This window comes from Eriocheir sinensis, chromosome 22 (assembly GCF_024679095.1).
Source record: "Eriocheir sinensis breed Jianghai 21 chromosome 22, ASM2467909v1, whole genome shotgun sequence".
Classification (NCBI taxonomy): Eukaryota; Metazoa; Arthropoda; class Malacostraca; order Decapoda; family Varunidae; genus Eriocheir; species Eriocheir sinensis.
Window position 1 is genome coordinate 1,261,913 of NC_066530.1, and position 27,500 is coordinate 1,289,412.

At 37.6% G+C, this 27,500-nt stretch overlaps 1 protein-coding gene across 3 annotated transcripts in view; it reads right to left on the minus strand.

The window, feature by feature from the left end:
• Positions 1–27,500, minus strand: part of LOC127001905 (uncharacterized) — a 111,638-nt gene that overhangs the window by 71,547 nt on the left and 12,591 nt on the right. For all 3 annotated transcript variants that reach the window (XM_050867139.1, XM_050867140.1, XM_050867138.1), the window contains exons 3-4: positions 9,471–9,623; positions 5,268–5,692 (exon numbers count right to left, since the gene is read on the minus strand). In XM_050867139.1, the coding sequence (XP_050723096.1) occupies positions 5,268–5,692; positions 9,471–9,623 (578 nt within the window). The remainder of the gene's footprint in view (positions 1–5,267; positions 5,693–9,470; positions 9,624–27,500) is intronic.

The window sequence follows — 27,500 nt, forward strand, 5'->3', positions numbered from 1 at the left end:
GATGGTAAGAAGGTGGAAATGATATGTTATGGAAGAAAGAATAGAGATTATGAACAGAGGGTTAGATAGACGAGCTATTATATTATCACTTAAATGAGAATAAAGACTTAGTAACCACTGATAATGAAAACGAAAAAGGAAAATTGGAAATTGAAGATAGAGATATAAGAATTAATATAGGAAGGGATTCATAGATAGAGAGATAGAAAGGTAAGATAAAGATGTAGAGAGATGCATAGAAATAGGTGCATAGAAAGATAGATATAGGTGATTAAAATTAGAAATAAATATACAGATAGATATAGATAGATAGAAAGACGTAAGATAGATGTACAGAGAGACACTTAAATCTAAATGGATAGACAGATTAGATAGATAAACCATTTAAATGAAAAAAAAAGAGTGGAGAACAATGATATATGGAGAGAGGATTGAGAGGAGCAAAATTATTAACGTTTTGAGGACTAGACAACGAAGGTAAAGATGGAAGGACAAAGTGGAAAATAATGAAATGCGGAGAAGATAGAGATTAAAGATAGTGAGAAAGAAACTAAAATATCAACTGGAACAAACGGAATCACTTTAAAGAAGAAAACTAAGGTGGAAAACGAGGCAATGATGATGAAATGATGAAAAATTATGAAAATGATGAAAAAAAGGAAAATAAGGAAAACGGAGAAGATAGAGATTAAAGATAGTGAGAAAGAAACAAAAATATCAAATGGAACAAACGGAATCACTTTAAAGAGGAAAATTAAAGAGGAAAATAAAGATGTATTGATAAAAGATAGTTGAGAATAAAAAAAAATATGACGAGACAAAAAAGAAAAGAAAACGAAAGTAATAAAAAAATAAAGTAAAAAAGAATAAATAAGGTAAAAAAATATATTAAGGACAGAGACAAACAAAAGAAAACAAAACAAAAAATAGTTAATGATAAAACTAAAAAAAGAAATATAAGATAAAAATAGGTTAAGAAAAGAGATAAACAAAAAAACATCACTAAAGACAAGCAACAAAAAAAATAAGCTAATGATAAAAGTTAAAAAAGTAAAGAAATATGAAAGAAAGAGAAGAAAAAATGGTTTGGTGAGACTAGAATATTACATTTTTTTTTCGCTTACGTTTAGAGTCAAAATCGAAGCACTTATATGTATGAAAAAAAGAGAGCACGGACGCATAATAAAAGTAACTATGAAAAAAAAAAATGGAAAAAAGAGAAGAAAAAATGGTTTGGGGAGTCGAGAATATTGCAGTTTTTTTTCCACTTGCGTTTGAAGGCATATGCAAAAAGTTAGTAATAGTTCCGCTTTTAGCATGGAAAAAGGTGCGCACGGAAAAGAAATGGAAATGGAGAAAAAAAGAAAATTGCAAATGAGAAAAGACAAAATGGAAAACAATGAAATGCGGATCAGATAGAAAAAGGCGTGCACGGAAAAGAAATGGAAATGGAAATAAGAAAAAAAATGCAGAGGAGAAAAACAAAACAAAATGGAATATAATGAAATGCGGAGAAGATAGAGAAAGGCGCGCACGGAAAGGAAATGGAAAATCAAATATCAAATGGAACGAACGGAATCACTTTAAAAGAAGAAAACTAAGCTGGAAAACGAGACAATGATGATGAAATGGTGAAAAATGATGAAAATGATGAAAAAACAAAATGGAAAATAAGGAAATACGAAGATAGAGTAAAAATAGAGAGAAAGAAGCTAAAATATCAAATGGAGCAAACGGAAACACTTTAAAAGAAGAAAACTAAGCTGGAAAACGAGACAATGATGATGAAATGATGAAAAATGATGAAAATGATGAAAAAACAAAATGGAAAATAAGGAAATATGAAGATAGAGAGTAAAAATAAAGAGAAAGAAACTAGAATACCAAATGGAACAAACGGAATCACTTTAAAAGAAGAAAACTAAGCTGGAAAACGAGACAATGATGATGAAATGGTGAAAAATGATGAAAATTATGAAAAAACAAAATGGAAAATAAGGAAATACGAAGACAGAGTAAAAATAGAGAGAAAGAAGCTAAAATATCAAAAGGAACGAACGGAATCACTTTAAAAGAAGAAAACTAAGCTGGAAAACAAGACAATGATGATGAAATGATGAAAAATGATGAAAATGATGAAAAAACAAAATGGAAAATAAGGAAATACGAAGATAGAGAGTAAAAATAGAGAGAAAGAAGCTAAAATATCAAATGGAGCAAACGGAATCACTTTAAAAGAAGAAAACTAAGGTGGAAAACGAGACAATGATGATGAAATGATGAAAATTTATGAAAATGTTGAAAAAATAAAATGGAAAATAAGGAAATACGGAGAAGATAGAGATTAAAAATAGAGAAAGAAACTAAAATATCAAATAGAACGAACGGAACCACTTTAAAAGAAGAGAACTAAGGTGGAAAATAATGATGCATGGAAAAAAAGATAGTTGAGAATAAAAAAAATATAGCGAAAGACAAAAGAGAAAAGAAAATGAAGCTAATGATGAAAAATAAAGTAGAAAAGAAGAATTAAGGTAAAAAAATGTATAATGTCTGTCGAGCATCTTTTTTTTTTTATCTTTGTTTTCTGTCGGAGCTAAATCTCGATCTGTTTGTATCTCTAACTGTTTGTCTTCCTGTCTGTCTGTCTGTCTGTCTTTGTCTATCTGTATCTCTCTAGGCGGGAAAAAGAAGGAGTGTAACATAATCTGAGTCACATAATCTTGTCTCTGTGTCTGTCGATGTATCAGTCTCAAAATAGATGTGGAAAAAGGGAAAAATTGTTAGGTCAGTCAAAATTAATATACATTTTTAAAGGCTCCCCAACTTACCTATGTTAGATTAAACCTATTACCTAACTTCATGCTTTAAAATATTCATAAAAGATAGCTGTGGAAAAAGATAAAAAAAATGGTTAGGTAAGTCGAAATTAATATACATTTTATAGCCTACCCAATTTACTTATATTGGATCAAACCTATTACCTAACTAAATTTTAAAATATTCATAAAAAAATAGATGTGGAATAAGATAGAAAAAAAAATGGTTAGGTAAGTCGAAATTAATATACATTTTTTAGCCTCTCCAACTTACCTACATCAAATTAAACCTATTACCTAAGTAAATGCCATAAAATATTCATAAAAAAGGTGTGGAAATAGAGAGAAAAATAATATCGAAATTAATGTACATTTTTAGCCTCCCCAACTTACCTATATCAAATCAAATCAATATCAAATCTAATCAAATCAATACTTTTTTTTTACAACAAAGACAGCTCAAGGGCACACAAAAAAAGGAAACAATAATAAAAAAGCCCGCTACTCGCTGCTCCCAAAAAGAATCCAAAGAGGTGGCCGAAAGAGGGGTCAACTTCGGGAGGAGAGGTGTCCTGATACCCTTCTCTTGAAAGAGTTCAAGTCGTAGGCTGGAGGAAATACAGATGAAGGAAGTTTGTTCCAGAGTTTACCAGCGTGAGGGATGAAAGAGTGAAGATGCTGGTTAACTCTTGCGTAAGGAATTTGGACAGTAAAGGGATGAGCTTGAGTAGAAAGTCGTGTGCAGCGTGGCCGCGGGAGGGGGGAGGCATGCAGTTAGCAAGCTCAGAAGAGCGGTCAGCGTGAAAATAACGATAGAAGATAGACAGAGAGGCAACATGGCTGCGGAATTTAAGAGGTAGAAGACTATCAGTAAGAGGAGGAGAGCTGATGAGACGAAGAGCCTTAGACTCCACTCTGTCCAAGAGAGCTGTGTGAGTGGAATATTCATTTTCATTGAAATATACGAAATATTCATGTAAAAATAGTTGTGAAAAAATATAAAAAATTGGTTAGGTAAGTAGAAATTTAATAAATATTTTCCTAACCTCCCACGCACAATCATATGAAACCGGACCTGTAACCCAGTTTAATTATCTACTTAAATGTATAAAAATAGATGAGGAGAAAGAGAAAATAGTCAGGTGAGTCGAGATTAATATATATTTTTTCCCTCCCACACAAAACCACATCAAACCAAACCTACGATATAACTTTAGAATCTAACCAAACCTACTCTAATCCTGTGTAAACTAACCTAATATATCCTAACCTGACCTAACATAACTAAACCTACTCTAGTACTCTAATCCTGTGCAAGTTAACCTAACATTACCTAGCCAAACTTACTCTAATCCTGTGCAAGTTAACCTAACATTACCTAGCCAAACTTACTCTAATCCTGTGCAAGTTAACCTAACCTAACCTAACCAAACCGTGTCCTTTGATGTAAAACAAAACAAAAAAAACACTACTCTAATACTGTGCAAGCTAACCTAACCAAACCTAACCTAACCAAACCAAAGCGAACCTAAAACCTAACCAAACATAATCTTTCGGTCGTAAGCGAAACTAACCTAACATAGTCTAATCCTGCGTAAGCTAACCAAACTTTACCTAACGTAACTATACTTAACCTAACCAAACAAATCAAAGTGTACCTAACCTGACAATCTAACCAAACCTAACCTAATCCCGCATAAGCCAATCAAACCTTATCTATACTAATTCAGTCACATTAATCTAAACCAAACCAATCCAAACTTATCTTACCCTAGGCAAAACTAACCAACTCTAACATTCTAGGCCTCAGAGCAAAAAGGGCGAATGTCATAAAACTACGCTCTGAGGGGCTTATTAGAATTCAGACTTATCATTGACTTAGGCTCTGAAAATAGGGCCAGCGTGGCGTCCTTAACGTGCAGACAACACTGGCCTTTGTAGCAGTGATTGAAACAGACATTACCAGTTCGAAAATAGGCTTCACAAATAGCCAGTTTTTTAACATTGGCCTCTCTAGCTTTCGGCCCGAGCATTATCCCACGAAAGCTAACTAAAGCCAGATTCAAACTCACGTAACCAAAAGATAAGAAACACCAACAATAAGGCAGGCTAGTTCACGGATCATTTATTTAACCCAGAATGCATCACGCGCGCCATCTGCCTTGTAAGTCGTACTCAGAAAACAATTTGTACCTTACTGGAAACCGAAGCAGCTTATATTTTCCCTTCCTTGAATCTCGGCCATGATTTCAGCTGCTATATACTGCCCAAACGACCATAGCTGCAAGACGCTCACCGCAATCATCTATATAATATCACCGTCCCTGCAGTTTTCCCTCGTGCGCTGAAGGTTCTTGGTACCCCTCAACGAAGACGCCTGTGTGATGTAGTGTGGGGTAAAACTATCCTCATTACAATCTCCTATCCTTGACTTATCCAAACCCTCACCTCAGAATCCATAGACGAGTTTGTGGCGACATCTGAAGGCAGCTGAGGAGGAAGCGTAGGAGATGAGGTAGGCGACATGTTCTCCCTTCTCTTGTCATCTTTTCCACTCCCTTCAATGGCCAAGAGCTGCCCATCTTGCGGCCCTGAGGCATGGGGGCGCGTAGCTACCACCGCACGCCCTCCCCCAGTGGCTGCAAGTATCATGACAGCCCTCGCAGCCTCCTTCGGCGCTCCTGTTAGTTGGGCAAGGGGTCTGTACCTCTCTGGAGTGGGTGTTTGTGTTGGCGCGGGGGCTGGTGCCGGTGTAGGGGCGAAGAGCGGGTCACAGACGATGAAGGCGGCGTGGCTAGTGATTCCTTTTGACTCGGCGACGCTCAGAATATGGCCAACCACGGCAGACCACGCGGGGACAACGAGGATGTAAGCTGAGAGATAAAGGGAAGTAAATGTAAGCCTGCAGCTGTATGGAAGCAAACAATTGGACATGTAATGATAAGGATAAACAACTACAGAAAATTAAATAGGTAGATAAAGACAGATAGACCGATAAAAAGATCGAAAAGTAGTTAAAAAGATACTGATATAAACAAATGGACATATAAGGATAGATATAAACAAGCACAAACAGATATATAGATAGATATAGACAGATAGATGGATAGAAAGATCGACAAGTAGCTAAACATGTAAGGGATTTGGAAGGTTTGTGAACAGGTGAGCGGCTAAAATACAAGAACGAATACAGTACGTCAAAGCTAAGGGGCAAATTACTCTTTTAGACAAGGAGGCAGGTTGGTACAGATACAGATACAGATAGGTAAGCGGGTGGATAGGCAAGGTGTGAAGATTAGAATGCAAGTTGTGGGGCTGAAAATAATTGGTATATAGGATAATAAGATGTTTGCTGTATACATGCTGAGTAAAACAAAGGCAGACTGCTGGTAATACTGGAAAAAAATGTTACGTTTCTATCGAGTTATTCCACTGGATGAAAAGTAAATAAATAAAAAATACAAATTCCCGTTTTAAGCAGAAAATGCAATACGTTTTTTTTACCTGATCTTACTATTACCTAACCTACCTACCTAACTACTACTACTACTACTACTATTACTGCTTCTACTACTACTACTACTACTACTACTACTACTACTACTACTACTACTACTACTACTACTACTACTACTACTACTACTACTACTACTACTACTACTACAGCTACTACTACTACAGCTACGACTACTACAGCTACGACTACTACTACTACTACTACTACTACTACTACTGCTTCTGCTTCTACTGCTGTTAACTCATCATATTTTCGTCAGCTACAGTGAAATTAAGAAAATATTTTGTGTGGGTGTGTTTGTGTGTATGCGTGTGCGTGCGTGCGTGCGTGTTGGCTGTACTCCGCTTCAGCCTGATGACGTCACGAGCTAATGGTGGCTTCTCCCCGTGAAATGAGAAGAATTTGAAATATCTCTCCAATATCCAGTCAACTAGCGATTTATAGGACGTCATATGTACACTACGTTATCATTGGTACGTGGCACAATGCATTTCTAGGCTCTTCCCAGAACCGGAAAAATGTCCATTAGCAACCCGCCAACACAGGATAACATGGGAAGGGAAAGAGCAAGGGTGAGGAGGCGGGCACGGCAACTCGCTCATAGATCATTAGCAGTAACTCGAGTACGTCATTAGGGACGCGGCGGGCACCACTAATAGAGTGTACAGGGTTGAGGTGCACTAATGAGGCGATCCGATGTGCTTTGATGTGGGGTTCGATTACGCTAGTCCTCCCTCAGTTTGTTTATTTCCTGCATCAAAGTGTTCATGGATTTTCGTTTTCTTTTTGAGTTGCGAGCGTGTATATAGTTTGCCGGTTAGTTTCTTAGTCAGTGAGTTAGTTAGTTAGTTAGCATTTTAGTTAGTCAGTCAGTCAGTCAGTCAGTCAGCTAGTCATTTAGTTAGTAGGTAAAGGAAGTTAGTGAGTGAGTGAGTGAGTGCGTGAGCCAGTCAGTCAGTCAGTCAATTGGTAAATCAAAGTCTGCCAGTTAGTTCCATAAATAGCTAAGTTAATTAGTTAATGAGTGTTTGAATCAAGTTAATTGGTAGGTAAGTAGGTAGATAGAGATAGGGGAAAAAATATTTTTCTATTAACATAAAAAGCAGGAAAACAAAAAAATATATATATATATATATATATATATATATACATATATATGTATATATATATATATATATATACATATATATGTATATATATATATATATATATATAGATATATATATATATATATATATATATATATATATATATATATATATTTATATATAGATAGATAGATAGATAGATAGATAGATAGATAGATAGATAGATAGATAGATAGATATAGATAGATAGATATACAAACGCGCATTTACACATACGTTTATATATACACAGAGAGATGCGTACAAATAGAAATACATACATACATACATATTGAATACATATACATATACATAATTTAGCTTGACGCGTGAAAAAACATTAATTTGACACCAGCCGGAATAATAAGTCGCCTCGGATCTCATTATATATGAAAAACAAATCTGTGATGATGACGATAATGATGATGAGCAGAGTGATGACGCCGATATTGATGATACATAAAGTGATGAAGGAGGAAGGGAATCAAATCGTTCTCTGGGATCAAATGGCGTGAAGGAGACAAGATCTGATCGCCATTAGAGTTGTGTTCTTCTTCCTTCTTCTACTCCTCTCCTCCTCCTCTTCCTCTTCCTCCTTTTCTGGCTTCTGGAGGGATAACTTGAAGACGAAAAAGAGGACGCGTAGGATGAGGAAAAGGTTAGGGAGGAGGAGGAGGAGGAGGAGGAAGAGAAGGAGGAAAAGGAGGAGGAAAGGTTCTCATTATTGGTTCAATCTGGCTTCGGCGTGAGAGAAAATGACGTGAAAAACCTCGTCTTCTTCCTCTTCCTCCTCCTCCTCCTCCTCTTGTCTACTCCTTCCACTTCCTTCCATCGTAAAATTTGATTCATCTTCTTGAACATTATTTTCAGCCTTGTTAGCCATATCGGAGGAGAGAGAGAGAGAGAGAGAGAGAGAGAGAGAGAGAGAGAGAGAGAGAGAGAGATATGAGTGAATGAACGAAAATAGGTTGCAATATGACTCTCTCTCTCTCTCTCTTTTTGATTAGCCAGTCCCCAGCGAGCTTGTTGTTGATTGGTCAGCCTCTCTTTCTCTCTCTCTCTTCTTCTCCCTCTTCCTTTTTCTCTTTCATGCTGTATTTTTTCATCTTTTATTCTCTCTCTCTCTCTCTCTCTCTCTCTCTCTCTCTCTCTCTCTAACACGCATGCGCAGTCTCGTGAGAGGAAGAGCAAATAAGCAGGAATCTAGGACGTGCAAAGAAAAATATGCAAACACACCTCGCGCGAAAAATAAAGTTGAATGTATATTTGAAGAGGAGGAGGAGGCGGAGAAAACCAGGTTAATGTTATGTATGAATTGACGTTGTTGTGATTATTATTCTTGTTGTTGTTGTTGTTGTTGTTGTTGTTGTTGTTGTTGTTGTTGTTGTTGTTGTTGTTGTTGTTGTTGTTGTTGTTGTTGTTGTTGTTGTTGTTTGCTTGGTTAATGTTGTGAATGGATGAATGTTATGACTTGGTGGTATCGTAATTACTTTTGAGGTCGTATTTTTCTTATTGTTTGTATGGTCATGTTTTTGTAGTAATACTGTTTTTACTGGTGTTGCTACTACTACTACTACTACTACTACTACTATACTACGGCTAGGACTACTACTGCTACTACTACTACTACTACTACCACCATCACCACTACTACTTAAAATCACTAAAATTATTACTTAAACTCCTCCTCCTCCTCCTCCTCCTCCTACTACTACTACTACTACTACTTCTATTACTAAAACCATATCTAGAGCATTAAATATACAAATAATAACAACAAGACGAGAGTAAGAAAAACAAACAAACAAGAACAGAGGAAGAAAAGTGCTGAAAAGATGAACGAGTAAAATATAACAAGACCAAAACACACATAGAGAGACAAAACAAACACTCAAACAAACATAGAGAGACAGAAAGGTAAACATACATAGCAAAAGAGAAAACGATGGAGAGAGCGAGAGTGAGAGCGAGAGTGAGGGGCTGATGGGGGTGACAGGCTTAACTCACCCTTGACAAACCGTGCGGCGGAGGGCGAGAAGACGTGTGTGATGTTGGCGTTGGAGGGCGAGGGAGGCAACACGGCGAGGGCGGCCACGAGGTTACGGTACGCCCGAAGCTGCACGTCCACCTGGTGAGCCACGAGCCGCCAGTAACTCCAGTCTGTGAGAAGAAAAGAGCCGAGAAACGTTGTAGTTTAGGCTGTTCACGATAACCTGGCGAAAGAGATAGATAGATAGATTGTTAGAGGGAGAAACAAAGGTATAGTTAGATAGATTGTTAGAGGGAGAAACAAAGGTATATAGATGGATAGACATATATAGATAGATAGATTGTTAGAGGGAGAAACAAAGGTATATAGATGGATAGACATATATAGATAGATAGATTGTTAGAGGGAGAAACAAAGGTATATATAGATAGATGGATAGACATATATAGATAGATAGATTGTTAGAGGGAGAAACAAAGGTATATATAGATAGATGGATAGACATATATAGATAGATAGATTGTTAGAGGGAGAAACAAAGGTATATATAGATAGATGGATAGACATATATAGATAGATAGATAGTTAGAGGGAGAAACAAAGGTATATAGATGGATAGACATATATATAGATTGTTAGAGGGAGAAACAAAGGTATATATAGATAGATGGATAGACACATATAGATAAGAGCCACAAGCCGCCGGTAACTCCAGTCTGAGGTGGGAAAAAGGCGAGGAAAGGTGGCGGTTTAGTCTGTTCACGATAACCTGGCGAAAGATATAGAGATTGATGGACGGTTGAGAGAGAGAAACGAAGATAGAGAGATAGACAGAGATAAATATGGAAAGATATAGCAACGAGCAGCCAGTAACTTCAGTCTAAAAGGGAAAAAGAGGCGAGGAAAGGTACTGGTTTGGGCCGTTCACGATAACCTGGCGAAAGAAAGATAGATGGAGGGATAGTTATAGAGAGAGACAACGATAGATAGATAGATAGATAGTCACAAGCCGCCAGTAACTCCAGTGTGTAAGAAGAAATGAGGCGAGGAAAGGTGATGGTTTAGGGCTGTTCACGATAACCTGGCGAAAGAAAGATAGATGGAGGGATAGTTATAGAGAGAGACAACGATAGATAGATAGATAGATAGTCACAAGCCGCCAGTAACTCCAGTGTGTAAGAAGAAATGAGGCGAGGAAAGGTGATGGTTTAGGGCTGTTCACGATAACCTGGCGAAAGAAAGATAGATAGAGGGAAAGTTAGAGAGACAGAGAAAAGAGATAGATAGATAGACAGTCACAAGCCGCCAGTAACTCCAGTCCGAGAAGGGAAAAAGGCAAAGACAGGTGGTGGCTTAGGGCTTTAGGCTGTTCACGATAATCTGGCGAAAGATATAGATAGAGAAATGGATAATAAAACAAGGTAGACAGATGGTTTAGAGAGAGAAAGAGAAGCAAAGAGAGATAAACAGGTACATGGTTAGAGAGAGAAACATATAGACAGACTGAAAGAAATATGGTTAGAGACAAACAAAATATAGATTGACAGAAGACAGTAGATGGATGGATAGTTAGATAAATATATAGATATGCAGATAAGAGTAATGAGAGATAAACAGGCACACGGTTAGAGAGAGAAACATATAGACAGACTGAAAGAAATATGCTTGGAGACAAACAAAATATAGATTGACAGAAGACGGTAGATGGATGGATAGTTAGATAAATAGATAGATATGCAGATAAGAGTAATGAGAGATAAACAGGCACATGGTTAGAGAGAGAAACATATAGACAGACTGAAAGAAATATGGTTGGAGATAAACAAAATATAGATTGACAGAAGACAGTAGATGGATGGATAGTTAGATAAATAGATTGATATGCAGATAAGAGTAATGAGAGATAAACAGGCACATGGTTAGAGAGAGAAACATATAGACAGACTGAAAGAAATATGGTTGGAGATAAACAAAATATAGATTGACAGAAGACAGTAGATGGATGGATTGTTAGATAAATAGATAGACAGATAAGAGTACCGAGCCGCCAGTATCTCCAGTCTGATAGGAAAAAGGGCCAGGAAAGGTTGTGATGGAGTGTGTTCAAGATAACCTGGCGATATAGATATATGGACAATTAAAGAGAGAAACAAAGATAGATAGACAGAGGTCGGAGCCGGCAGTAAAATCCAGTCTAAAAGGGAAAAGAGGTGAGAACAGGTGCTGGATAAGGCTGTTCACGATAACTTGGCGAAAAAGAGAGATAGGTGGATGGTTAAAGATATAGATAGATATATAAATAAATAGATAGATAGATAGATAGTCAAAGCCGCTAGTAAATCCAGTCTAAAAGGGAAAATACATGAGAACAGGTGCTGGATAAAGCTGTTCACGATAACTTGGCGAAAAAGATAGATAGGTGGATGGTTAAAGAGATAGATAGACAGATATAGATAGATAGATAGAGCCAAACCGCCAGTAAATCCAGTCTAAAAGTGAATAGAGGCAAGGAAAATGTTCGTTTAGGCCGTTCACGATAACTTGGCGAAAAAAATAGATAGATGAATGGTTAAAGAGATTGATAGACAGACAGATAGATAGATAGATAGATAGAGCCAAACCGCCAATAAATCCAGTCTAAAAGTGAATAGAGGCAAGGAAAGTGTTCGTTTAGGCCGTTCACGATAACCTGGCGAAAGAGATTGATAGATAGAGAGAACAAAAATAGATAAATAAATACATGTTTAGAGAAAGGAAAGCGAAATGAGATAACCTGATAGATGATTAGAGAGAAACAAAAAAAATAAATAGTTAGATGATAATGTTAGATAGGGAGAAAAGAGAACATAAAAAGATAAACAGATATACGATTAGAGATAAGAGATGAAAAGACAGATAATAAGGAAAAGCAGAAATATAGAGATAGAAAGATAGGGTCGAAAAAGATAAACACAGATGGAGATAGATGGTAGATAGATAGATAGAGAAAACAAAGATAGATAGATTTTTTTACAACAAAGGAGACGGCTCAAGGGCAACAAAAAAGTGTAAAAAAAAAAAGCCCGCTACTCACCGCTCCCACGAATAGATAGATATAATATTAGAGATCAACAAAAACGATAGACAGATAGATGGAAAGAGAGCAAGAAAGAGAGAAGCATAGATAGATAGACAGATAGATAGATAGGTAGATGGTTAGATACACGAGATGAATTGAGAGGGAGAGAGAGAATTCAAAAGCGTGATTGGTTGTTTGAACATTACATCTGTCTGTTGCCTTATCTTCCAGCTGCCCTCCTCCTCCTCCTCCTCCTCCTCCTCCTCCTCCTCCTCCTCTTTGATATTCCTCTACCATTCCCTTTTCCGTCTAAATCCTCTTCCTATATGCTTAACCTCTTCTTCCTCCTCCTCCTCCTCCTCTTAATCTTCCTCCTCCTGGTTTCCCTTCATCTCTCTCTCTCTCTCTCTCTCTCTCTCTCTCTCTCTCTCCAATCTCCATTCATTCAGCCACTTCATGCCAAGCTCACTCACCTCCTCCTCCTCCTCCTCCTCCTCCTCCTCCTCCTCCTCCTCTTCCTCCTCCTCTTCCATCACCAGTCCCATGTTTGCCTCTTCTCATTACCTCCACATGAGTCATTCCTCCCTCCCTTCCTCTTCCTCCTCATTTTTCTTCCTCCTGTTTCTCTTCCTCCTCCTCCGCCTCCTCCTCCTCCTCTTCCCTTTATTTTCTTACCCTTTCATTTTCCTTTTTAATTTATTTTATTTATTTTGGGTTGCAGATAAACAGATAGATAGGTAGATAGATAGATAGATAGACAGACAGTTAGGCAAGGGGATAAAAAGAAAGCAAGAGAAAGAAACAAGATATGAAAGAAGGAAAAAAAAACCAGGTATAAAAACAATAAAGAGGGAAAAAATAAATAAAGAAATACAATGAGAAAAAAAAAGCAGAAAGAAAATAGAGAAAGAGGAAAGCAAAAGAAAACTGAAACAAGAAAATAAAAGATAAATAAAAAAACAAAGAAGAAAATGAAGGAAAAATAAAAGAAAGAAAAGTACAGGAAGGATAAAAATAAATATAGAAGAAACGAAAAGAAAGAAAAACATCAAATAATCAAAAGAAGAAAGGAGAGAAGAAAACGAGGAACAAGAGACGTAAACCACTACTCCATTTTCTCTCAAGTCCACACAATCCATTTTCTTTTAAACACACATAAGTCTGCCTTCAATTTGCGAGCCCCGTTTTCTACCCCACGACGATAGCTGCAAGGAACACGCCGTCTTTAGTGTGTTAATTGTCGAGGAGGAGAAGGAGGAGGAGGAAAAGGAGGAGGAGGAGGAGGAGGAGGAGGAGGAGGAGGAGGAGGAGGAGGTATAGATTAAAGATATATATTGAACGGATGTAAAAACTGAATGAGAGAAGGAAGAGGAGAAGGAAGAGGAGGAGGAGAGAGAAGGAGAGGAGGAAGAAGTAATTTAAAGGTATATATTGAACGTTGAAGAAAATGGGAATGAGAGAAGAATGAGGAGGAGAAAGAAGAGGAGGAGGAATGGAGAGTATAAGAAGAAGGAGGCAGAGGAGGAGGAGGAGGAGATATGAAGGATGTATTAAAGTTGAAAAAATGCGAATGAGAGAAGTAGGAGAAGGGGAAAGAAGAGGAAGAGTTGGAGGTGGAAAAAGAAGTGGAGGAGGAGGAGGAGGAGGAGGAGAATCAGGATGAAAAGGATCAAAGAAATGACATTCGTAAAGTTAGGTTTATCAAATACTGGAATCTCTCTCTCTCTCTCTCTCTCTCTCTCTCTCTCTCTCTCTCTCTCTCTCTCTCTCTCCAATTCACACACATGATGGCGATAGAGAGGTCAGGGTCATACATTCTGAAGAGGAGGAGGAGTAGGAGGAGTAGGAGGAGGAGGAGGAGGAGGAGGAGGAGCGAAAGTGAGTGAATTCGGGAAAGCCCAGAAAAAGAGGGAAAACGAGAGAGAGAGAGAGAGAGAGAGAGAGAGAGAGAGAGAGAGAGAGAGAGAGAGAGAGAGAGAGAGAGAGAGAGAGAGAGAGAGAGAGAGAGAGAGAGAGAGAGAGAGAGAGAGAGAGAGTGAAGCGAGTGAGAGTAATTCATTAGAGAGAGTCATGAGGGAGGAAGTCGAACACACAAACGAGGAAGAGGAGGAGGAGGAGGAGGAGGAGGAGGAGGAGGAGGAGGTGGGTGTATTCAGGAAGACTTGATGAAACCCTCACCTTTAACACCCTCCTCCTCCCTCTTTCCCTCCCTACCTCCTCCTCCTCCTCCTCCTCCTCCTCCTCCTCCTCTCCTCCTCTTCCCAAAATTTTCCGTCTCCTTCAACACTTTCCCCAAATAGTACCTCAGCAGTGCATCTTCCTCCTCCTCCTCCTCCTCCTCTTCCTCTTCCTTCAACTCCTCCTTTTATCTTATCTTCATCTCTTCCCACATTCCCTATCCCCTTTCACCTCCTCCTCCATTCCGTTAATTTGTCTTCTCTTAACTCTCTCTCTCTCTCTCTCTCTCTCTCTCTCTCTCTCTCTCTCTCTCTCTCTCTCAACCCTCTCTTCCAGTCCTCAACGTTCCCTCATTTCCTCCCATAAGTGTTCATATACCTCCTCCTCCTCCTCCTCCTCCTCCTCCTCCTCCTCCTCTTCCTCCTCCTCCTCCTCCTCCAACCCCTTCTCCTCCTCCTCCTATTGCTGTTCCTGAATTTCCTATTTTCCCACAGTTCTCTCTCTCTCTCTCTCTCTCTCTCTCTCTCTCTCTATTTATTTATATATAGAAAATAAAGAAAAAGTATATAACAACAATAACAACAAAAAACATGAAGTATAAGAACAAGATCAAGAAATAAACAAAAAAAGCAAAACAAAAAAAGTAACAAAAAAATCAAGTAAAAAAGAAAAGATCGTAGAAGAAGATCAAAGAAAAACTCAACAGCAGACAACCTCTTGATAAGCCAAACAGGTCTTCCTCAATTGCTTTCTCATCCAACGTTTCCTCCTCCTCCTCCTCCTCCTCCTCCTCCTCCTCCGGGATCGCACCTTTCTCCGTTATTGCATTCAGGAACATATATTTACGTCTCATCTCGGCCTGAGGTTCCCGGCTGATGCGCGCGGGACGACTTGAATACCAGGTCGTAACATGAATCTTACCTCTGACGTTTTGGCTGTTTGAAGGAGGAGGAGGAGAAGGAGGAGGAGTAGAAGGAGGAAAAGAGGAAGAGGAGTAGATGTAATAGTAGGAGCTAGAAGAGAAAGAGGAGGAGAAACAAGGATGAATAATAATAAGAAAAAGAAGAGGAAAAAAGAGGAAAAAGAAAACGAAGAAAATGAAAAAGAAGATGAAGAAGATGGATTTGAAGAAGACAAAGAACAAGAAGAAGAAAAGAAGAAAAGAAGAAGAAAAATATGTAAGGAAGGAAGAAGAGCAGGAAAAGGAGGAGGAGGAGGAGGAGAATGAGAAAGCCAGAGATAAATAGATAGAGAGAGAGAGAGAGAGAGAGAGAGAGAGAGAGAGAGAGAGAGAGAGACACGACAATAACCAAGCTGCAATTACCTAAAAATAACGCATCAAAAATCCCCGTGTCAAAGGTACACCTACTCTTAATCAACCGATGTAATTACTAGCTGACAATGACGCACTGGGAATGACCTTTTCCAAGAGATTATGTTCACTCTGTATTGACCTTTAAGTACCTCCAGTAAGTCTTCTTGTTCATCTTGTTCTGTTTTCCTTTTTGATTTTTCTTTCTTTTTTTCTTCTTTTTTATCTTTTCTATTTTTCTTTTTTCTTCTCTTTTTCTTCTTTTTAATATCTTCCTTCTAACTTATTTTTCTTCCTCTTCCTTTTGTTATCTTAATCTTCCTTTTGTTATGCTCGTTCATCTTCCTTTCCTTCTCTTCCTTTTTCTTCTTCCTTTTAATATCACCCTTGTTTTTCCACTTCTTATCTTATTTTTACTTGTTCTTCTTTTTCTCCTTCTTTCTATGCCTCTTTTATCTATTCCTCTTCCTCCTTTTCTTCGCTTCTCTTCCTTCTTCTTCTTCTTTTGTCTTTACCTTACTTAGATTACAACAAATAAGTCTTCTTCTTCGTCTTCTTCTTTTTCTTCTTTTTCTTTCGTCTTCTTTCTTCGTCTTCTTCCTTAGAGTCAAGAGGTGGGTGGCATTTACGAGACTTCTCCAATTACTTTCTGTCTATTGGATCTTCTTTTGTTGCTCCGTTTCTCTGTTTTACTATTCTTCTGTTTCTCTGTTTTCCTGTTCCTCTCTTTCTCTGATGTTCTGTTCCTGTTGCTGTTTTTCTGTTTCTCTGTCTTCCTGTTGTTTTGTTCCTCTGTTGCTCCTGTTCTGTTGCTCTCTTTCTCTGATGTTCTGTTCCTGTTGCTGTTTTTCTGTTTCTCTGTTTTCCTGTTGTTTTGTTCCTCTGTTGCTCCTGTTCTGTTGCTCTCTTTCTCTGATGTTCTGTTCCTGTTGCAGTTTTTCTGTTCTCTGTTTTCCTGTTGTTTTGTTTCTGTGTTTCTCCTGTTCTGTTGCTCTCTCTCTCTGATGTTCTGTTCCTGTTGCTGTTTTTCTGTTTCTCTGTTTTCCTGTCGTTTTGTTCCTCTGTTGCTCCTGTTCTGTTGCTCTCTTTCTCTGATGTTCTGTTCCTGTTGCTGTTTTTCTGTTTCTCTGTTTTCCTGTCGTTTTGTTCCTCTGTTTCTCCTGTTCTGTTGCTCTCTTTCTCTGATGTTCTGTTCCTGTTGCTGTTTTTCTGTTTCTCTGTTTTCCTGTCGTTTTGTTCCTCTGTTTCTCCTGTTCTGTTGCTCTCTCTCTCTGATGTTCTGTTCCTGTTGCTGTTTTTCTGTTTCTCTGTTTTCCTGTCGTTTTGTTCCTCTGTTTCTCCTGTTCTGTTGCTCTCTTTCTCTGATGTTCTGTTCCTGTTGCTGTGGCTGAGTGGCTGGTGGCTGAGTCGTCAGAGTAACGGCCCCGTGTTCAGGAGGACGCGAGTTCAATCCCCGCCCGGTGCCACTAAGCTGGGATTTTTCAGCCGCCGCCGAGTGGCTTAAAACTACCCACATGCTGTCCAGAAGACCACCTATCAACCCGGACTCTAGATTCTAGGATCAAAGATGAGCTCTGGGAGGGCAGTATGAGCCAATGCAAGATGGCGCCACTATAAACACTCGCCTGCGCCAGAACAGGCTGGGCCGACCATCAGGAACCACCGGAAAGAAGCCTTGGACCGACCATCAGGATCCACCGGGAAGAAGCCTACCGGCGCAATAGGCCGCAATGTTAAAAAAAAAAAACCTGTTGATTCTCTGTTTCTCTGTATTTCTGTTGGTCTGTTCTTCTGTTTTCATGTTACCCTGTTTATAATGTTTTTTCTGTTTCTCCGTTACTCTATTTCTGTTACGTTTTGGGTCTGGTCTTCTGTCTTCCTGTTGTTCTGTTCTTCTGTTCTTCTGTTCCTCTGTCAGCCTCACTTCCTACATCTCTGTCTATCTGTATCCATCTTCGAGGTCCTATTTTCTTGAAGGAGTGGTAGGTAAATAAAGCAGGAAGGTAAAGAAAAGGAAGGGTTGAAGGAAAGAAAAAAGGACGGAAAGAAAAGAAGTGGAAGGGCAGATTGAAGGAAGGAAAGAAAAGGAAGGGAAGGGCAGATTGAAGGGAGGAAAGAAAAGGAAGGGAAGGGCAGATTGAAGGAAGGAAAGAAAAGGAAGGGAAGGGCAGATTGAAGGAAGGAAAGAAAAGGAAGGGAAGGGCAGATTGAAGGAAGGAAAGCAAGGATGGGTGGATAAAAGCAGGCATGGAAGGAAGAAAGGAGGAAAATGACGGAAGGAAACAATGTACTGAAGATAGGGTTGAAGAAAGGCAAATGTAGAAGGGTCTCAAGGTCTCCCTGTTCCTTCACTCCCTCTCCTCATTACTCCTTGCTTGTGCGTTGACCAATGATATGCGTTAATGAGGTACGTGGGCGGGGCCTATTTGCCAAGGTAGTGTGAACAGGGTGTGAAAGAGAGAGAGAGAGGAAGGGAGGGAGGGAGAGAGAGAGAGAAAGAGAGAGAGTAACGCCTGCCTCCAGTCTCACACTTACTCTCTTTCTCTTTCTCTCTCTGTCTCTCGCTCTCTCTCTTTCTCTCTCTTTAAAGACGAACCACACCACGAACGGAGAAATGAAAGAGAGAGAGAGAGAGAGAGAGAGAGAGAGAGAGAGAGAGAGAGAGAGAGAGAGAGAGAGAGAGAGAGAGAGAGAGAATGTCAGCCTCAGTCAGAGCAATTGATTAAAATGTAGATTGAGTTCGTTGAAAGGAAAATTGAAAACAAATAATAATAGGCATTCAGTGATATGGCAAATACGTGTAACAAGACCACAATTCGAAGTAACACACAGCGAGGAAAAAGAGAGTAGGAGATTGGGAAAGGAAGGGAAGAGAAGGGAGGAAAGGGAGGGTTGAAGGGAGGAAAAAGAGAGGGAAAATGAAGAGTTGATGAAAGGAAAAGAATGAAAAAATGGAAAAAAAAGATAGGCAAAGACAGAATGGAAAAGGGAAAGTTGAAGAAAGGAAAAAAGGAAAGGAAGAAGAAAGAGAGAAAGTTTTTATGAAGATAGAGGAATTAGAAAGTAAAGTATAAAAAAATGGGAAATATATATAAGGAAGGAAAGAAGGAAGGAAGGGAAAAGGATGGAAGAGACGAAGATGAAGGATGAGTTGGAAAAAGGAGGTAAAGAAGGAAGGCAGGAAAGAGAGTGAGGAAATTGAGGTATGGAAGGTTGAAGAGAGGAAGGAAAGGAAAGGCAGGTTAACGAAAAGAAGGAAACAAAGAAAGGAAAAGGAGGGCTGAAGAAAGGAAAAAATAAGAGATGGAGGTACGGTGTTAGGAAGGAAAGAAAAAACCCAGAGAAAAGAAGGAAAAGAAGGAAAGTGGAACGTTGAGAGAAGGAAGGAAAGCAAGGAAAGATTGAAGGGAAGAAAGAAAAAAAGGGAATCTGAATTAATTAAGGAACGAAGAGGAGGAAGAGGTGGGAGGAGGAGAGGGAAAATGAAGAGAAAAAGAGGAAACTTGAGAGGAAAAGGGAAAGCTGAGAGAAGGAAGGAAGACAAGGAAAGATTGAGGGGAAGAAAGAAAAAAAGGGAATCTGAATTACTCAAGGAACGAAGAGCAGGAAGAGGCAGGAGGAGGAGAAGGAAAATGGAGAGAAAAAGAGGAAACTTGACAGGAAAAGGGAAAGTTGAGAGAAGGAAGGAAAGAAAGGAAAGATTGAGGGGAAGAAAGAAAAAAAGTGAATCTGAATTAATCAAGAAACGAAGAGGAGGAAGAGGTCGGAGGAGGAGAAGGAAAATGGAGAGAAAAAAAGAGGAAACATGACAGGAAAAGGGAAAGTGAGAGAAGGAAGGAAGACAAGGAAAGATTGAGGGGAAGAAAGAAAAAAAGGGAATCTGAATTAATTAAGGAACGAAGAGGAGGAAGAGGCAAGAGGAGAAGGAAAATGAAGAGAAAAAGAGGAAACTTGAGAGGAAAAGGGAAAGTTGAGAGAAGGAAGGAAAGAAAGGAAAGATTGAGGGGAAGAAAGAAAAAAAGGGAATCTGAATTAATTAAGGAGCGAAGAGGAGGAAGAGGTAAGAGGAGGAGAAGGAGAATGGAGAGAAAAAAAAGAGGAAGCTTGAGAGGAAAAGGGAAAACTGAAAGAAGGAAGGAAAGAAAGGAAAGATTGAGGGGAAGAAAGAAAAGAAGGGAATCTGAATTACTCAAGGAACGAAGAGGAGGAAGAGGTAGGAGGAGGAGAGGAAAAATGGAGGGAAAAAGAGAGGAAACTTGAGGAATCTAAGAAAAAAAACTACATTGGAAGTAAATATAAAAAGTGAAAGAAGAAACGATGAATGAGTCACAAAAAAAGAAGGGGTGGAAAGAAAAGAAAAACAGAAAATTGAAGGAGAAAAAAGGAAACAAAGTAAATATAAGGAGGGAAAGAAAAAAATGATGAATGGGACACAAAACAAGAAAGAGGTGGAAAGAAAAACAGAAAGTTGAAGGAGGAAAGAGGAAACGAGTTAGAACCAAACATAAATTACGAAGGAGAATAAACACAGGGAAGGAAGGAAGGAAGGAAGGAAGAACGAATAAAAGGGGAATAAGAAAAATACGAGAAAAAAACACAGGGAAGGAATAAAGGAAGGAAGGAAGGAAGAACGAATAAAAGGGGAATAAGAAAAATACGAGAAAAAAAAAACACAGGGAAGGAATAAAGGAAGGAAGGAAGGAAGAACGAATAAAAGGGGAATAAGAAAAATACGAGAAAAAAACACAGGGAAGGAATAAAGGAAGGAAGGAAGGAAGACCAAAAAAAAACAAGGGAGTGAGAAAAATACGATAAATGATTAGCGGGCTTGTTTTTTCTCGTTTTTTAAATTATTTTTTCCCGTTTTTTAAATTATTTTTCCCGTTTTTTTTCATTATTATTTCCCGGCTTTGTTTTCATTATTTTTTCCCGGCTTTGTTTTCATTATTTTTTCCCGGCTTTGTTTTCATTATTTTTTTTCCCGGCTTGTATCATTATTTTTTTTCCCGGCTTTGTTTTCATTATTTTTTCCCGGTCTTTTTTCATTATTTTTTCCCGGCTTTGTTTTCATTATTTTTTCCCGGCTTTGTTTTCATTATTTTTTTCCCTACTTTGTTGTCATTATTTCTTCCCGGGCTTTTTTAATTATTTTTTTCCCGGCTTTTTTTCATTATTTTTTCCCGGCTTTGTTGTCATTATTTTTTCCCGGCTTTTTTTATTATTTTTTCCCGGCTTTGTTTTCATTATTTTTTCCCGGCTTTGTTTTCATTATTTTTTCCCGGGCTTTTTTCATTATTTTTTTCCCGGCTTTGTTTTCATTATTTTTTTCCCGGCTTTGTTTTCATTATTTTTTCCCGGCTTTGTTTTCATTATTTTTTCCCGGGCTTTTTTCATTATTTTTTTCCCGGCTTTTTTTCATTATTTTTTCCCGGCTTTGTTTTCATTATTTTTTCCCGGCTTTTTTTATTATTTTTTCCCGGCTTTGTTTTCATTATTTTTTCCCGGCTTTGTTTTCATTATTTTTTCCCGGCTTTTTTTATTATTTTTTCCCGGCTTTGTTTTCATTATTTTTTCCCGGCTTTGTTTTCATTATTTTTTCCCGGCTTTGTTTTCATTATTTTTTCCCGGCTTTGTTTTCATTATTTTTTCCCGGCTTTTTTATTATTTTTTCCCGGCTTTGTTTTCATTATTTTTCCAGCTTTTTTATTATTTTTTCCAACTTTGTTTTCATTATTTTTCCAGCTTTGTTTTCATTATTTTCCCGGCTTTGTTTTCATTATTTTTTCCCGGCTTTTTTATTATTTTTTCCCGGCTTTGTTTTCATTATTTTTTTTCCCGGCTTGTATCATAATTTTTTTTCCCGGCTTGTATCATTATTTTTTTTCCCGGCTTGTATCATTATTTTTTTTCCCGGCTTGTTTAATTATTTTTTCCCGGCTTTGTTTTCATTATTTTTTCCCGGCTTGTTTCATTATTTTTTCCCGGCTTTGTTTTCATTATTTTTTCCCGGCTTGTTTCATTATTTTTTCCCGGCTTTGTTTTCATTATTTTTTCCCGGCTTTGTTTTCATTATTTTTTCCCGGCTTTGTTTTCATTATTTTTCCAGCTTTGTTTTCATTATTTTTTCCAGCTTTTTATTATTTTTCCAGCTTTGTTTTCATTATTTTTTCCCGGCTTGTTTCATTATTTTTTCCCGGCTTTGTTTTCATTATTTTTTCCCGGCTTTGTTTTCATTATTTTTTCCCGGCTTTGTTTTCATTATTTTTTTCCGGCTTTGTTTTCATTATTTTTTCCTGGCTTTGTTTTCATTATTTTTTCCCGGCTTTGTTTTCATTATTTTTTCCCGGCTTTGTTTTCATTATTTTTTCCCGGCTTTGTTTTCATTAGTTTTTCCCGGCTTGTTTCATTATTTTTTCCCGGCTTTGTTTTCATTATTTTTTCCCGGCTTTGTTTTCATTATTTTTCCCCTGCTTTGTTTTATTTTTTCCCGGCTTTGTTTTATTTTTTCCCGGCTTTGTTTTATTTTTTCCAGGCTTTTTCATTATTTTTTCCCGGCTTTGTTTTATTTTTTCCCGGCTTTGTTTTCATTATTTTTTCCCGGCTTTGTTTTCATTATTTTTTCCCGGCTTTGTTTTCATTATTTTTTCCCGGCTTTGTTTTCATTATTTTTTCCCGGCTTTGTTTTCATTATTTTTTCCCGGCTTTTTTTATTATTTTTTCCCGGCTTTTTTTTTATTATTTTTTCCCGGCTTTGTTTTATTTTTTCCCGGCTTTTTTTAAGTATTTTTTCCCGGCTTTGTTTTATTTTTTCCCGGCTTTTTTTATTATTTTTTCCCGGCTTTTTTTTTATTTTTTCCAGCTTTTTATTATTTTTTCCAGCTTTTTTTTATTATTTTCCTGGTTTTTTATTTTTTTTTCCCATCTTGTTTTATTATTTTTTCCCGGCTTTGTTTTATTTTTTCCCGGCTTTTTTTATTATTTTTTCCCGGCTTTTTTTTATCATTTTTTCCCGTCTTTTTTTATTATTTTTTCCCGGCTTTTTTATTATTTTTTCCCGGCTTTGTTTTATTTTTTTCCGGCTTTTTTTTATTATTTTTTCCCGGCTTTTTTTTATTATTTTTTCCCGGCTTTGTTTTATTATTTTTTCCCGGCTTTTTTTATTATTTTTCCTGTCTTTTTTATTATTTTTCCAGCTTTTTTATTATTTTTTCCCGGCTTTGTTTTATTTTTTCCCGGCTTTTTTTTAGTATTTTTTCCCGGCTTTGTTTTATTTTTTCCCGGCTTTTTTTATTATTTTTTCAGCTTTTTTATTATTTTTCCAGCTTTGTTTATTATTTTTTCCCGGCTTTTTTTTATTATTTTTTCCCGGTTATTTTATTATTTTTTCCCGGCTTTTTTTTGTTATTTTTTCCCGGCTTTGTTTTATTTTTCCAGCTTTTTATTATTTTTCAGCTTTTTTATCATTTTTTCCCGTCTTTTTTTATCATTTTTTCCCGGCTTTTTTATTATTTTTCCATTTGTTTTATTTTTTTTCCAGCTTTTTTATTATTTTTTACCGGCTTTTTTTTATTTTTTTTTCCCGGCTTTTTTTATTATTTTTCAGCTTTTTATTATTTTTCCAGCTTTTTATTATTCTTTCGACTTTTTTATTATTTTTTTCCCGGCTTTTTTTTATTATTTTTTCCCGGCTTTTTTTTATTATTTTTTCCCGGCTTTTTTTTATTATTCTTTCCCGACTTTTTTTTATTATTTTTTCCCGGCTTTTTTTTATTCTTCTTTCCCGAATTTTTTTATTATTTTTTCCCGGCTTTTTTTATTATTTTTTCCCGGCTTTTTTTTATTATTTTTTCCCAGCTTTGTTTTCATTATTTTTTCCCGGCTTTGTTTTCATTATTTTTTCCCGGCTTTTTTTTACTATTTTTTCCCGGCTTTTTTTCATTATTTTTTCCCGGCTTTTTTTTATTATTTTTTCCCGGCTTTTTTTCATTATTTTTTCCCGGCTTTTTTTTATTATTTTTTCCCGGCTTTTTTTCATTATTTTTTCCCGGGCTTTTTTCATTATTTTTTCCCGGCTTTGTTTTCATTATTTTTCCCGGCTTTGTTTTATTTTTTCCTGGCTTTTATTTTTATTTTTTCCCGGGTTTTTTTCATTATTTTTTCCCGGCCTTTTTTCATTATTTTTTCCCGGCTTTGTTTTCATTATTTTTTCCCGGCTTTTTTTTTCCCGGCTTTTTTTCATTATTTTTTCCCGGCCTTTTTTCATTATTTTTTCCCGGCCTTTTTTCATTATTTTTTCCCGGCTTTGTTGTCATTATTTTTTCCCGGCTTTGTTTTCATTATTTTTTTCTCGGCTTTGTTTTCATTATTTTTTTCCCTACTTTGTTTTCATTATTTTTTTCCCTACTTTGTTTTCATTATTTCTTCCCGGCCTTTTTTCATTATTTTTTCCCGGCCTTTTTTCATTATTTTTTCCCGGCTTTTTTTAATTATTTTTTCCTGGCTTTGTTTTCATTATTTTTTCCCGGCTTTGTTTTCATTATTTTTTCCCGGCTTTGTTTTCATTATTTTTTCCGGACTTTTTTTCCCGGCATTTTTTTCATTATTTTTTTCAAGGCTTTTATTCATTATTTATCTTCCCCTTGAACTGCTTCCTTTACTATACAAAAAAAAAAAATAATAGGATGCAAAACTGAAGGAGGAAGAGGAAACCAACTGGAACTACAAATGAAACCCTCGGGAGAATATTATACAGGGAGAGCAATATTGTGCCTAGGCTGAACACGCATACCCAAACAGAAATATGGAAGACGTGGCCAGAAATTTAATGTTCTCTCTCTCTCTCTCTCTCTCTCTCTCTCTCTCTCTCTCTCTCTCTCTCTATCATTCTTTCTCTATTTCTGCCAATCTATCTCTGCCAGTCTGTCTGTCTATCTATCTATTTATCTATCTCTTTCGCTTCTCTGTCTCTATCATATGCTCGTTCTATTTCTCTCTCAGTCTATCAATAATCTATCTATCTATCATTTTCTCCGCTCTTTTTTTCTCTCTCTCTCTCTCTCTCTCTCTCTTTTCTGGTTGGGGAAAGGAAATGAGAGAGAGAGAGGAGGAAAAGCAGGAAAATAAAGAGGAGAGAAAGAGAGGGATCGGAGGAGAGAAAAGGGAGAGAAAGACAAGAGGAAAATACGAGAAATGTTAAACCTCTTTGAGTAGGTCTTTAGTTTCCTCCACCTCTCTGCTCCTCTTAACACTTCCTCTTCCTCCTCTCTCTCTCTCTCTCTCTCTCTCTCTCTCTCTCTCTCTCTCTCTCTCTCTCTCTCTCTCTCTCCTCTTTAATCTCCTTGTCTCTCCATCTCTTCCTTTCTGTATAATTCGTAAGGAAGCGAGGGAAGGGAAAGGAAGGAGGAGATAAGGAGTGGAAATACAGAAGAAGAGAGAGAAAGGGGAGGAAAGGAGAAGGAGAAGTAAGGGAAAGGGAGAGGAAAAGGAAGAGATAAGAAGAGGAAATATATAGAAGAAGAGAGAGAAAGAGGGACAGAGGAGAGAGGAAAGAAAGAGAAAGGAAATAAGGGAGAGAAGAGGAAAGGAAGTAAGAAATAAGAAGAGGAAATATATGGAAGAGAGAAAAACAGGGAAAGAGAAGGAGGGAGGAAAGAAAGAGAAATGAAATAAGGGAGAGAAGAGGAAAGGAAGGAGGAGGAAAGAAGAAGAAATATTGAGAAGAAAAGAGAGAGAGAGGGAAAGAGAAGGAGGGAGGAAAAAAGAGAAAGGAAACAAAGGAAAGGGAGAAGAAAGGAAGGGAGAAAATGAATGTGTGAATGAAGTAAGGAAGTAAAGATTAAAGGGAATGATTTGAAATATGAAGAAACGAATGGGAAGGAGGAAGGAAGAGAGTAAAAGGAAGGGAAGAAGAAAGAAAAGAGGAAATGAAAGGAATGGAGGAAATAGAGAGGAAGAAATGAAGAGGAAAGGAGGAAAGAAGAAAAATTTTAAGGAGAGGACAGCTTGAGGCTACTTCGGTTTGCAAGCTAAAGGAGGAGGAGGAGGAGGAGGAGGAGGAGGAGGAGGAGGAAGAGGAGAAGGAGGAGAAATGCAATGGAGGAAGGTAATAGCTGGAATGTGCTTACCTCCCCCCTGTCTCTCTCTCTCTCTCTCTCTCTCTCTCTCTCTCTCTCTCTCTATCTCTCTCAAATCGGATACCTCAAGGAAAAAGAAAACGGAAAAAGGAAAGGATGAAAGGAAGTTAAGGGAGAAGAGGAGGAGGAGGAGGAGGAGGAGGAGGAGGAGAGGAGGAGGAGGAGGCAATTTCGAAAGTGGAGAGGGTGGAAGAATGAGGTTAGGGAGGCAGGAAGCATGATGAAGAAGGAATGAAAGAAAGAACAGAAGTAAGGAAGGGAGGAAGGAAGGAAGGAAGGAAGAAAAGGGGAAGAAAAAAGGAGTAGATGAAAATAGAAGGAAACGAAAAGAAGGAAAACGAGAGGGAGAAGGGAAGAGAAAGGAGAAGGAGAAGAGAAGAAAGGAAGGAAGGAAGAGCAAAAATGAAGGGAAAATGTAAAAATAAAAATAAAAATGGAAGGAATGGAAAGGGAAGGAAAGGAACATAAGAAGATAAATGAACAGAGAGAGAGAGAGAGAGAGAGAGCCTACATAATCCCCTCATGCTACAGACAATAATTTAGGGCTACAGAATTTCACGCTCTCATTAGGCAATCATTTAATTTCCACACGTCTGCTTTTAATGATTTCCCTTTTCCTAACCCTTCCCCAAATCATCGTTATTATCATATATTATTATCATTATTACTGAACTCGTATATATATTCAATACTATTAGCTGTCTATCTATCTATCTGTCTGTCTGTCTATCTATTCATATGTCTGTCTATCCGTCTGCTTGTTTATCTATATATCTTTTTGTCTGTCTATCTCTCTATCAGATTGTACAATATTTACGTATCATCAAAGGAACACTCCTCTCTCTCTCTCTCTCTCTCTCTCTCTCTCTCTCTCTCTCTCTCTCTCTCTCTCTCTCTCTCTCTCTCTCTCCCCTTTCTCTTACATTTTTCATTCCTTATCTCCCATGCTTCATCTCTCTCACTCTTTCCGCTTTTCATTCCCCTCTCCCTCCTTTCCTTTCCTCTCAGCCATCCCTCTTCCCTCCCCTCCCTTCCTCATGTCTTATTTCCTTCCTCTTTCTCTCTCTTTCCCCCTTTTCACTCATTTTCCCTCCTTCTTCCCCTCTCTTCCCAACCTTACTCTCTCCCTCTCTTTCCAAATTATCATTCCCCCTTCGCCATTCCCCTATCTTCCTTTCCTTACCTCCCTCTCCTTTCCTCCTGTCTCCCTTACTTCTTTCCTACTCTTTTCTCTTTTTCATTCCTCCTTCTCTCTACTTCCCTTCACTCTCAGTCCCCTTCCCTCCTCCTTATCCCTCTCCTCCCTTCTACCTTATTTTCTCTTCCTCTCTCTTTCCCCATTTTCATTCCCCTTTCTCAATTTCCC